This window comes from Silurus aristotelis, assembly GCF_946808225.1.
Source record: "Silurus aristotelis genome assembly, chromosome: 26".
NCBI classification, from domain to species: domain Eukaryota; kingdom Metazoa; phylum Chordata; class Actinopteri; order Siluriformes; family Siluridae; genus Silurus; species Silurus aristotelis.
The window spans coordinates 14,688,550-14,701,797 of NC_139599.1; the positions used below are offsets into that span (position 1 = coordinate 14,688,550).

General features: G+C 40.7%; 1 protein-coding gene across 1 annotated transcript; it reads right to left on the reverse strand.

The window, feature by feature from the left end:
• Nucleotides 1-2,021: 2,021 nt before the first annotated feature.
• On the reverse strand, nucleotides 2,022-7,581 carry prkrip1 (PRKR interacting protein 1). Its single transcript, XM_083530705.1, has 6 exons — nucleotides 7,380-7,581; nucleotides 7,104-7,182; nucleotides 6,558-6,658; nucleotides 4,795-4,880; nucleotides 4,100-4,164; nucleotides 2,022-4,017 (listed from the first exon to the last, which is right to left on the reverse strand). Exons 1-6 carry the CDS (start codon nucleotides 7,503-7,505, stop codon nucleotides 3,875-3,877), a joined length of 600 nt encoding a protein of 199 aa, XP_083386831.1. The 5' UTR covers nucleotides 7,506-7,581; the 3' UTR covers nucleotides 2,022-3,874.
• Between the last annotated feature and the right edge of the window lie 5,667 nt (nucleotides 7,582-13,248).

The window sequence follows — 13,248 nt, forward strand, 5'->3', positions numbered from 1 at the left end:
CCACATGATGATACAACCGTGTGAACACAAGACACTTGACACCAGAGTGGAAAAGGCTTTCTGAGCACATAGACACACAAACACAAACATCTGTAGGTTGAAAAGGGAGATTCTGAGTCTTCTTGTTTGTTGTATTCCTTAAGATGTACACATAATGGTGGACAATTTATTTAATGATGCAACGACATCCGTCGAGCCAAAACTCTACTTTGTGCAACAAACCAGTTATATGTCTAGAGTAATAACGACGGGGGATAAAATATAAAATTTCTCCAAACCTTCCGATATATTCACAAGTCAAACGAGGTCTACTGAAAATATCCAATGGAATTAACAGGGATGGGTGAAACCAGCTCGACCAGAGCCTGCATAGACACAACACCGCTGTTTATGATGACTCAGATTTGCTGGGGGAAAAAAAGAAAAAAAAACTCTAGCTAAGCTGAAATCAGAGTCAGACTCGGTGGAACAGGATCGACCAACAGGCCTTCTGGAGAAAAAAAAAAAAGTGCAGAAATATTAACATTTTGTTGTTAGGAGTCATAATATTATCTTCATATTCAACGTGTATGTTGAATGGAAACTTAACAAAATGGGCAAATAATACTGAACTGAAATTCAAATCTCCTTTAAAGAAATAATAAATGTGGGTGTGTCCGGTTGCAAGACAAAACCTTCGGAAAGCTTTTTCAAACACAAATATTTTTTTGAAAATTTTCACATTGCTATATCAAATCTGGTCCATTTTTATGCCAACTGCTGCTTCGCATCCGCTTGTACATCATGTAAGCGAAATAAGTCAAATCAAATCAAATTTTTGTCACATACATGCGGTATGTGAATAATAAAATTAAATATAAAATATAAGAAGATATATGTGAAAATATGTGTAAATACATGGATGCATATGACAGAAAAAACAGTAAAATCTAAGGTGAATAATGTGATTGTCCTTAAAGTGTCCGTGTGCGGTATGGGTGTGGTATAAAGTGGCACTGTGCTATGCAAATCCAGAGTTAAAGTGACAGTTCAGAGTTAAAGTGTCATAGTGCAAAAAAGTTGTGCAGAAAAAAGTAAAGATGAAGAGAGAGAGGTCCAGTACTAGATCCTGGGTGTCTCCTGGTTTAAACTCTGAATGGCCTGTGGGAAGAAGCGCCTCCTCATTCTCTCTGTGTTCGCTTTCAAGGAGCGGAGGCGCTTCCCTGTACTCAACAAAGAAAAGAGTCCATTGTTGGGATGGCTGAGGTCCTTCACAATCAAGGTGTAGAAAGTCTGTAGCACCTAAAAGGGAAGTTTAAAGTCCCTTAAGCATCGCAGATGGTACAGACGCTGCCGGGTCTTCTTCACCAGGGTGTTGATGTGACCAGACCAAGACAGGTCCTGTGTGATGTGAACACCTAGGTACCGGAAACTGTCCACTCTCTCCACTGGGGTCCTGGTAATGTTTAGCGGTTGGTATGTCCACTATCAACTCCTTAGTTTTGCTGATGATCAGGAGAAGGTTGTTCTCCTGGCACCATCTATCCAGGTTTTAAACTCCTGTAGGTAGGCCGTCTCATCTTTGTTGGAGATCAGGCCCACCACAACAGTGTCGTCAGCAAACTTGATGATGGTGGTGGATTTGGAAGTGGCCACACAGTCATCTGTGTACAGTGAGTACAGCAGGGGGCTCAGAACACAACCCTGGAGAGCTCCAGTGTTGAGAGTGAGGGTGGATGAGGTGTGTTTGCCCACCCATATGGCTTGTCATCTGTCTGTCAGGAAGTTGGAGATCCATTGACACAGCGGCAGGCTGAGTCCCAGGACCTTCAACTTAGAGGTGAGCGTGGAGGGATTTATGGTATTAAACGCTGAACTGTAGTCCACAAACAGCATCTTTGCATAATTCCCTTTTCTGTAGTCCAGGTGGCTCATTGTTGTGTGTAGAAGTGTCACTATTTAACAAAAGCATTCATCAGTCTTCTGCAAGGATGTTTAACATTGCTGTAAGGAAGGCATCTGACTTTTCACCAGTCGGAAACTGAATGGTTACAAAATGACCTTTAATTGTGTTTATCACTGTTACAACATAACTGATAACAGGAAACACTAAATGTAACAATGGACAAAAAGCGCAATGATTTATTGTTTTATTAATAAAGCATTTTTTAAAGCTGTTGGGAGAACGATTCATGGTGGTAACAGTAACCCTGGGTCCTATAACAGTACATACGTTATATTTCATTACATAACTTTTGGTTTTGTGAACTCATTTGCTTGACGAATGTACCAAAGATTCTGCCCCCTTCTGACTGAACTCAACAAAACCAATGGGACATTTAATCAACAGCACACACCTGATATACAAATAACCTCTAAATGGGTAGGTATTTGGGTGGGTGGTTACTTAAAGAAGCAGGTAGGAAGGTAGGTGGTAAGGTGGGTGGGTATGTGGATTGGAGGTTATGTAGGTAGATAGGTGATTATCTGGGTCAGTAGGTGGTTGGGTAGGTGGATGGAAGGCTATGTAGGTAGGTTAAGATTGGCAAGTAAAAAGGTGAATAAGTAGATGAATGAAAGGTTTGGTAGGTGGATGGGTAGTCAAGAAGGTGGATGGGTGGGTAGGTGTGTTAAGTCAATAGGTAATTAGGTGGGTAGGTAAGTGGGAGGTTATGTAGATGGATAGGTGGTTAGGAGCTTAGGCAGGTAAGTAAGTAGGTGGGTAAGTACATAGGTTGGGAGGTCTGGCAAGTAAGTAGGGTAGGTAGTTTTGGAAGGTTTGATGGGTAGGTGGTGGGTAGATAAGATGGATAGGTAAGTGGGTGTGAGGAAAGGATGGTAGGGAGGTGGGTAGGTAAGAAGGTGAAGAGGTGTGTGGGTGTGAGCTTACATGGGTGGGTAAAAGGGTGGATAGGTAGGGAAGTTGGTGACTAAGGTTACATAGGTAGGGAGGTGGGTGTATAAAAAGGTAACAGATAGGTGAGTGAGATGGGTAAGTGGCTATGAGGTGAGTAGGTAAAAAGATGATAGGTAGGTGAGTGTATTGTAAGGTATGTAGGTGGGTGGGTGTGAGCTTAGGTGGGTAAGAAGGTGATGGGTAGGTGATTGTAGGGTTAGGTTTGTAGGTGGGTGAGTAAGAAGGTGATGGGTAGGTGAGTGTAGGGTTAGGTTTGTAGGTGGGTGAGTAAGAAGTTGATGGGTAGGTGAGTGTATGGTTAGGTTTGTAGGTGAGTGGGTAAGAAGTTGATGGGTAGGTGAGTGTATGGTTAGGTTTGTAGGTGAGTGGGTAAGAAGTTGATGGGTAGGTGAGTGTATGGTTAGGTTTGTAGGTGAGTGGGTAAGAAGTTGATGGGTAGGTGAGTGTATGGTTAGGTTTGTAGGTGAGTGGGTGTGAGGTTAGGTGGGTAAGAAGTTGATGGGTAGGTGAGTGTAGGGTTAGGTTTGTAGGTGAGTGGGTAAGAAGGTGATGGATAGGTGAGCGTAAGGTTAGGTTTGTAGGTGGGTGGGTGTGAGGTTAGGTGGGTAAGAAGTTGATGGGTAGGTGAGTGTATGGTTAGGTTTGTAGGTGGGTGGGTGTTGGGTGGGTAGGGATGTGGGTGTATAAGAAGGTGGGCAGGTAGGTGGGTGTGAGGTTAGGAAGGAGGATGTGAAGTTAGGTAGGAAGTGGTAGATAGAGAGCAGCTTTGGGAAACAAAGAATCATTGTTTCATTCAAAAAATTTGAATCATGTGAAAATATGTTTTTGTAAACAGTTTTTTTTCGTAATGTTTATTAAAAAATAGAGTATGTACAGTTAAGAAAAACAACAACAACAACCAAAACATTTGTGAAAAGAAACAACGTCCAAAATGTTGACAGTTTCATCCAGGTCTTTCGTGTTCAGACTCTTCAGGAGTCACCTCTTGCTCATGACAAAGCTGGGCTCTTCAGCATCATCCTGCTGATCTTTCTGTTCCTCGTCCTCCTTTTCGTCCTCCTTTTCTTCCTCCTCGCTGGCCGACTCCTCCTCCTCCTCCTCCTCCTCCTCCTTATCGGACTCTGCGCAGACATTTTTATCAGTTAATCATCAGTCTGTGGAGGTTAAAGGCATTAAAGAGGATTTGGGGAAGATTTGATGTACCTGCTTGCTTCTTGCTCATTTGTTTGGCTTTCTTGGCCATCAACTTTTTCAGTTTGAGCTTCTCCCTAAACAACAAAAAATGCATTAAAAAAAAAAAAAAAAAATTTCCTAAAACCTACCCTACATTTATAGATATTTATGAATGAATCACTGTTCTTTTGTACTTTGTAGTTCACATTCCTCACTGTATATTTGTCTTATTTCTTCCCCCACGGAACGAACATTACACTCCGTTACAGAATTATTGGCACCGCCTCAGGACTTGAATAAATAAGCAAGAAAAAACCCACACAAACAAACAGGGAGACAAACAATTTATTTCAAACGAACCCCGTTATGCTTTTAGATTTGTTCCCTTTTTCGTTTCAGATCACGAGCTGAAGACAAGCGTCTGATTCAGTGTTAAAAGCTGCAACCAAGAACCTCCTGGCAAATATAAGCAATAAAAATCTAAAAATAATATAAAAAATTATACACATCATTGATGATGTAATCGGTTTTTATAAGAGCACCTGAACCACCGACGCCACCACGCAGGGGTGCCAATAATTCTGGAAGGCACAAGTACAACCTAACAAATCACTAGGCAAATAATAACGTGTTCGTCATAGACGGCTACATTTTCTTGAGTTTGTTTTTTGAACAATGCTCAGGGTTTTTCACCCTCGATCTAAAAAGCTAAACACTGCGGTCACCTCTTCTTCCTGCGCTTAGCCGTCCTCTCCTCGGCTGCTTGCTGGTTCTCCTGTATTTTCTCCTTATAGCTTTCGTCCAGGTTTTGCTGAAGTAGGAGCACAGCGTTAGCAGCGTTACATCATCAGGCAGAAAATACTCATATACAAGCACGTACAGCACTTCAGTATATTATAACAAGCAGCTAACACAAAACCTAAGAAAGTTTGGTTTCCAAAGTTAATACGCTACATGGATTAAAGTATTTGGACACCTGACTTTTCCAGCCACTTGTGGTTCGACCCACAATTGTATAAAACCTCTTTGAATGCAGTGGAATGAACATTTTTCCTTTACTTGAACAAGGAGACCCAAATCCTTTCCAACATCACAATGCCTGTGTGCACAAAGCAAACTTCATGCTTTGGAGCTTAAGAACTTGATTGGCCTGCTATACAGCTCTGACCTCAACCCTACTAAACACCTGTGGGATGAATTGGGACTCCAGGAGTCCTCACCTTCTCACCTACATCAGCACCATTGTGGCTAAACGAATCTCCACAATCACACACTAACATCTAGTGGAGCATCTTCCCAGAAGAGATGAGGACTTTATTACAACAAATGAGGACTAAATGTGGGATGGGATGTTCAAAAAAGCACATCAAATCATATGGTCTGATGTTTTTCGTGTATAAAGTGTAGATAAGAAGAAACATGTCCTACGAATGAACCCATGTCTTTTAAAAACCTTCTTAGGGTCGTGTGCTTCCGTATAATAAAACAGGATTTGTTTTTACATGTGGACTTTTGTTTTACCTTCTATAATATGACCAGTAGAAACAAAGAGAGGTTTCTAAACCTCGGGAACTCCGGCTACTCATCGAGGCTACTAGAGAGAACTTCCACATTCCTACAACTACCTCGCTTACACACGGATACTAATTTGCACAGTATTTTTTTATTTTCATTTTGCACTACAATTTCTGCATATTTGTTATTAAATAAATTTGTTTTATTTGGTATTATGATTTTTTTTTTTTTTTTAACTACATTTAGTTTTCTTACGTGCGAGTATGTTATTACATACGTACTCTAGCAGTAGTAGATTTTATATTTTTATTATTATATTTATATTCTTCAAGATAAAAGTAATTTTTATTCTCTATCCCACTCTTTTTCAGGTTCGCTTTCATGTCATTTTTTTTTATTTTTGTGATGTATTCTGTGATGTTTATTTACTTACTGAATTTTTCTCTATCGTCTCCCTTATTAGTTTAATTATTAGTAGTATTTTTTTCCCTCTTTGCTTGGAATACGCTTTGAGATACTTTTAAAGGCGCTACAGAAATTAAAAATTATTATTAAGACAAAACAGCAGAACCCCTGGGAAAGTGGAACATCATCTAATATTGGCATTAATTCCATCCTGTTTCTTAAGGTTTACTTCACCGTCTGCCTTGTGAGCTGCAAACCAATTTGGACTTCTATCCAGCGTGACGTGGTAACCACGGAAACGTCTCGGACCCTCACACTGGCTGGCAATGAAGTCACTATAATCACTTTAGTGTACCTGATGGTGAAGCTGCAGATATCTGGGTCACCTTCTCAAGTGACGGACACAAACCGGGAAATGCCTGACTGAAACGTGGTCCGTGATGTAGATCATGAAAACGCTCACGTGTACATCTGGAAATCGAAATCCCACCCCCAAAAGGACAAACCGACCCTACCAGGACATGGAAAGTTCTGATTGGTCTTCTCACATGCTGCTCAAAGCCAATACCTTTTCAGACATCCGGTCGAGAAAATCTTGTCTCTGGTACTCGCGCCGCCTCAGGTGTCTGTAGACGTGGAACTCGCCGCTGCCTGCGCCGGCGCTGGAGCCTGTTCACGGATCGCGTTAGGGTTATTAGATTCACCAGAGGTACCTTTTGGTAGCTGAAACACTAAATCAGAAGTACATTTCCTATATACAGTATATAGATGTGAAGTAAGTCTTTAGTGCAGTACAGTATATACAGTATGATGTATAGTATAGGTCAGTAAGCTATCAGTGACTCTATATTTAAATCTCCTTTTGAAAACGTTTTCATGCAGACATATTAATGACATTTGAACTTGATTGAGAAAAAGATGTGCTTCTTACAATGCTACTGTAAACTACTTGATTGGACAATAAATGTATATTTATTCGGTTTTATGGAACCTGCACCATGTAATCCATTTAAACTGATTAATATCGTGATTTACACCGTGATACCGTCTCATCGATATCCTCGGTTATACCGCGTGGGAATAAAGAGTCAGCCAATCAGTGAAGAGCACTTACCCATGACGTCACGCACAAACTCCGGGGCCGAACGCGGTGTCCAATCTTTCAGTCTTTCCGGTATCGGGGCCGGTTTGTCCTGTGAAACAAATATCATCACACCTTGTTGCGTCAGAAGCGTTTATGGTGACCTCCCAAACCGCACACTACTCCCTAACGGACTCATTTAACGCTAAAACATGAGTATGTTTAATGCTCGGTTCCGGACGCAGCCATGTTGTTTATCTAGCAATCATGCGCGGGAGGATTTAAAAAAAAAATAAAACACGCACACACCGGGTTACGCATTAACTTCTCCAGTTTGAGCCGCTGCTCCTCAGCAGGATTTTTGGCAATAATTAAAGGCTGTGACTCCTTCTTTGGAGCTTTTCCCGGTTTCGAGTCTTTCTGGGAGGCCGCCATGTTTTCGGTGTGTCCCCGTCTTCTTCGGGTGCGTTCAAAACAAAATCCAGATAAATAAGTTGCGCACACTGACACCCAGCGGACAACCGGAGAGTTACTCTCGTTACAGCTTCCCAGGCCTGGGGTGCGTGGGGCCAATTTTCCAATTAATTCCAAAGGTGTTCAGAGCTCTACATAAGGCCAGGCAAGATCTTCCAGATACTTCCAACCCATGTAAACCAATCAAGCTTTTACATAGAACGTTCGCAACTACCTTCCGATGCTGTTTAGAGAAATTATTTTGACCTGGACACGGCTTTGGAAGGAGACTCCAGTCAGATTTAAAGCTATAACTTTTCCAAAATGGGAATTTTCAAAGCCTTTCTTGTGCTTTCACAGCTGGCAAAGCGATTCTGTCCAAAATATCCTGCAATATATATTAGGGATGGTAAGATTCACTGATTCGCATCATTGCATCGGCATAAAAGTTAATGATGTGATGCATCGATTTGAAAAAGTGCGCATTGGATACGAATATTTTTTAAGCGCGTTCTCTCAGCACCACTGCTGCCACGTTATTGCGACGTATCACAACACTACGGCGACCAAGGTGTGTCCTGAGTGTCACATAGAATACAGATTAACATGGCAGAGGTAGAGCTGGATCTTCCTAGAGACAGAACAGGAAAAGAACATCTGGATTTATTTGATCGTTTTTGTAGCCGTGTGTTAAAAGTCAAAAGATACTTAAGTAAATGTATAATAGTTTCGAATTATCTGTACTATATTGAACGGCAGAGCATCATATCATAATCTGGTGTCCCAATACTTTTGTCTATCTCTTGATCAAATAGAACTAAATAACATATGTGGATATTTTATACAAAATATTCCATCTTTTTATTAAAAAATGTTTAATGTTTAATATTTGCTGTAGTTTGCTTTAGTTTGCCTGTAGTCTCACTTTCATTGTACAATCCGTCACTGACATCTGTACATCTGATAATTAAAACTTGGACTTTATAATCGGATATTTGTATCGCTGTTGGAGCCAGATGTGTTTGAATCGTGGCGTATTCATCGCTGCAGGCATACGCTGATACATACATTATACAAAGCGTAAAAACAGCCTCCCTTTACGAAGAGCGGTGCACCATAGATGATCGTATCACACAATGGACACTAAATGTAGCCAAACACAGCATATAATTACTGCTAAACAAGTTCTCAGATCAATTGTCTGCCCTTAGGTGGAGTCAGAGTGCCTCATTGACTTTATTCTGCACATTTTCCCGGGGCATTCTGCATTCATCACCTGGGAAACACCTACACACACACACACAAACACACACACACAAACACACGCATGCACGAACGACAGCTTACTACGCTTACATTCCACATGCATGCCGTAACGCTTTCATTGTGCAAGCAGCAAACCGACGCTGGTGCCCCAGGTGACATTAGATTTTTTTTTTCTTTCTTCTTCTTTCTTTTTCTTTTTTTTCCGGCACACCTCCTAGGAAAAGGAATGCTGCACCAAAGCGAGGAGCATTGAAATGCCTGTCACACAGACTCAACCATTATACGTGGGAAAGGAGCGTCGTTCTGTCGTCTTACACACACACACACACACACACACACACACACACACACACACACACACCATGAAACATAACGCTGTTTAAAGGCGCTGTGGTCCCTCAGCCCCTGAATTAATGAAACAGACTCATGCTGCAGAGCTCTCTCTCTCTCACACTCTCACACACACACACACACACACACACACACACATGTGCAAATCCCATCACAGCCAAACAATCCATAACGATGTTAATGTTTAATGGCCTGCTGACCCTAAGGTTCAAGTTAATAGGATGAGACTTGGATGGGGTGAGAGGTGGTGGTGGGGCACCGAATGTATACGAGGATACACCATCGCTCTTTTTGTATGACTGTAGCTTCTTCCGCAGTCCACTCGATATTCCAGAACTTAGAAAAAAAGCAGACCAGCCGATCATTCGATTGCGACCACCATGTTTTTTTCCCCCCATTCAGTTCTCCATTCTGACTCTTCCGGAGGTTTTGATCCTGTTTCTTTCGCAGCAGCACAGACAATAATTCCAGCTACAGGGTTTACAATGTACTATTACAACATTAACGTGGTGCAGTTGCTATAGCAACAGCTCCCAATGGGACTGTTCGTACCGACGCAGGATATTTTCCGGCATGGACATGGCGTTGAAAGGATTCTCCAGTGTAACAGACTGATGTAAAGCGATATCTTTTCCGAAATAGGAACGAATCCCATTGAATGTTGGAAGATAATCTGTTTTCATGTTTTCTTGTGCTTAAACAGCTGGTGAAGTGATTCCGTGTGACAACTGTTGATACATATATATCAACATAAAGATATATATATATAAAATGTATTTAAACAGCATATCTCTGTATAATATATATAATATAATAATATATAAGAACACCACTGTGATATGGACTTGTATGAATGTGTGGCTGTACTTGTGCGACCTTGCATGCCAGTACATGTGTTTTCCTGAGTACAAATCCCTGGATTCACGTGAAAGCACATGTATGTGTCTTAGAGTATGTGTGTGTAGGGATTAACAGCACTGTAGGTCCTAATACATCTTGACAACCACCATCACGGACTCTGACTCAAGCGTCTTTGGACTCCTGAAGCGTACTCCCTTCATATTTTCATGTCCTGTCCCGACAATTCCATCCTGCAACACAAACATCGAGGTAATGCACGCTGAGCGGTGCCTTATTACATAACAAGATGGCAAGGAAATGGATTAGCAGCGAGATCTGATGAGATGAGTCAGATGATATGCTGCATCTCGTATAATCCCAGTGGACATATTGCATCCCAGTTCCCCAAACACACTCACACACATTAATGTCACCTCTCTTCCATCCAGCTATCGTTAGTCATCCCCCTGACAGTGGGTAAAGGCTCAAAGCCTAATCCTTCTAAACAGCAAAACCCCTTAAGATATAATTGTAATGAACTACTCTCAGCCTCAAACACCACCCTGAGGGGTTTTTCCACCACACAACATACTTTATGAGAGGCACATTGTCACAAAACAGCTTTTCTCAAACTCTAAGGATATCTTTAATGAGCAAGCCAGAGAAGACGGGGGCATGGAGAACTCCCTGAGATGACACAATGAAAAAAATCTTCAGAGGAAACTTTGGATATTGGAAAACTGTCCCAGAGGTTCCAGACGTGGGTGCCAATATAAAGTCTGCCTCAGCTAAGCGGGACAATTTCACTTCCTTATTGTTTCGCTGTACCTTCTTTTACTAAACGTCGATGAAAACGTTCCTTCGTTCTTAGTTCTGCTTGCATGGCTTTTGTTCCTAGAGACGGTATGACAACAACAGAAACTGATATTTACGTTTGTGCAATTTAAAGACTTATCTGGCGCAACTTACTGTACATTTATTAGCTGAGAATTTGGGGTTAATTTGCTCAAGGCCCCAGCTTGTGCTGGGATTTTAATGCCTCTTTATTCCTCTTAACTTCTGATCTACCACTTCCAGTTTTGTTGGTGGGCTCCCATTTATTTACAATTCTTCATCTGCCATGTCTTGGTTTTGTCTCTGTTTTTATCCCTGTCCTATTACTGGTCCGTTACCTCTATAGTGTTCACCTGTTTGCTCTTAATAAGTTTCTCTATTTATAACCAACTGGTATTGTTTTGTTGCAAAGTCTTATCATGTATTTAATATTGTTAAGACCAAACCTTTTTCCAATGTTTCACTTAATTTTGATTACAGATATATTTTTTTAATGGTGCTAGCGTGTGATTTTAATTTTGCTGACAAAAAAAAAAGTTTATTAATATTATTTTGTTTCCTCCCTTCAGATATCACCATTTATTTTTGATTGCCTACACATACCGTACCCCAATGTGACACCACTTATGAGCACTAATACAGAAAAGCATACTATTTATAGGTTTGGAACTACCAGGTTTAAGCTGTCTCTCCAGGTTCTCTTACTTCTACTACTTCCAGTAGACATTGTGTTCACTGTGTAATTTGTGTTTGCAAAGCTTTGCCATTTCGTGATTGTGTATTATTGGAAATAAATAAACTATATCAGTCATCAGTTTGGTGGCATTGGGCTTGCTTACGCAGTTCCCTCTGTTTGTGACGTTTCTTGTGTTCAGATGTAGTAATAAAAAGAAAAAAAGAAAAGAAAAAAATCTCTCAGAAAGGTCACAGATGCGACCGTTTTAATTAGAATAACCCGTACATCAAACTCTGAAGCAACTCAGAAGCCTCGACTTGACTTAAAAAAGAGGGAAGTGATCTGTTTTAATAGAGTCCATCCATCTTTTGGAACATTTGAAAATGTGCTGGGTTTTCCAGCATGGCGGGGGTGAGGGATTAGAGTGGGAATATTAAGCTCAGACTCCGAGGAGCCCGAGGGCAATTCGATCAATCAGGCAGACTCTATTAGCATCAGTTGCAAAGCCATGGAGGAAAAAAATGAATATTAATTATTGACACGGTTGTAATTATTACAGAAAATTCATTAGGAAGCCTTTGCGTGGCTTCCTGTTTAATAAATAACTCTGCAAAGTGGGTTCGAAGGAATGTGCCAACAGTTTACATACAAACTGAACTTCAAAATGCAATTCAATTAGATATGTACTTAGACTGCAAAAATGGAGGTCATCAGTAGATTTTTGTTTACTGTTGACTGAAGTACAATTTCAATAAAATCCCAGGACTCACAACAACCAAATTGTGCAAAACATAAATACGCTGATTTATGTTTCATATCAGTATTGCAAACATGGTATTTATTTCTATATCAGATAATATAATTAATGTTAATGATATAATTTTAATTAATGATGTATAATAAGTGAATGACATCACAGCACATCTCATGATTTATTTCTCTTAGTTACACAAAAGAACATTAGCATTGTACTTACAGTATCGATTGTACTGTACTGTTTATATAATAAATAAAGGAAAGTATTGCAAATCCCACTCCACAAATCGTTCATGGATTTTTTTGTCCGTCAAACAAAAGTAAACTGTGCCTTTCTAAATAACACATGAATTCGGAGGATAGGGATCAGATGCGGGGTACCGCTGGCCTGCATTACCAACATCATGGAGTCATTTGCATGCAGAACCACTTGAAGAAGATAAACAGCTCCTGCCATGCAAAGCCATCGGCCTCAGTAACCCTGCTGTGCTCATCCTGTACAACACTGGCCTTGCTCCTTGGGGGGGTTCAGCTGGCCAGTTCTCAAACAGCCTAGAGCATGAGGTGGGAGGGTGGAGGGGGTGGGGTTGTAACCCTTCATCTTCCTTGTGAGGGCATCATGTCAAGCAGAAAATGAACAGCAATGACAGGCTTGTGGTCAGATCAGGAATACATGCCTGGATTTTAGTTGCAAGAATACTTTTCACAAGGTATGATAATGAAAAACTTGCTTTATGGCTTTATGGTACACATCAGTTTCTTGGGAATTTTTTTTTTTTTCTTCTTCTTTTTTTTTATTTACATAAAAAAAGCATAATTTTGTAATCAGGTATTTGTCAACACTTAGTAGGAAAATGAAACGTAATCAGTTTCAATTACAGAAGTCATGATGATACTCCATTCTCTCTGCCCCAGTGACAAATCCCATCATGCTTTCGTAATCCTGGATCCTGCCCAGTTTTACAGCAACCCAAACAAAATCAATGGAGCTGGAAATGATTA

What these genes read in the sequence shown, in the direction of transcription:
- prkrip1 (XM_083530705.1), bottom strand. Translation starts at nt 7,505, where the DNA reads ATGGCGGCCTCCCAGAAAGACTCGAAACCGGGAAAAGCTCCAAAGAAG. An exon ending in GTTTGTGCGTGACGTCATGG is followed by an intron (nt 6,659 to 7,103) that starts GTAAGTGCTCTT and finishes ATCCGTGAACAG; the next exon opens with GCTCCAGCGCCGGCGCAGGC. An exon ending in TCGACCGGATGTCTGAAAAG is followed by an intron (nt 4,881 to 6,557) that starts GTATTGGCTTTG and finishes CTCCTACTTCAG; the next exon opens with CAAAACCTGGACGAAAGCTA.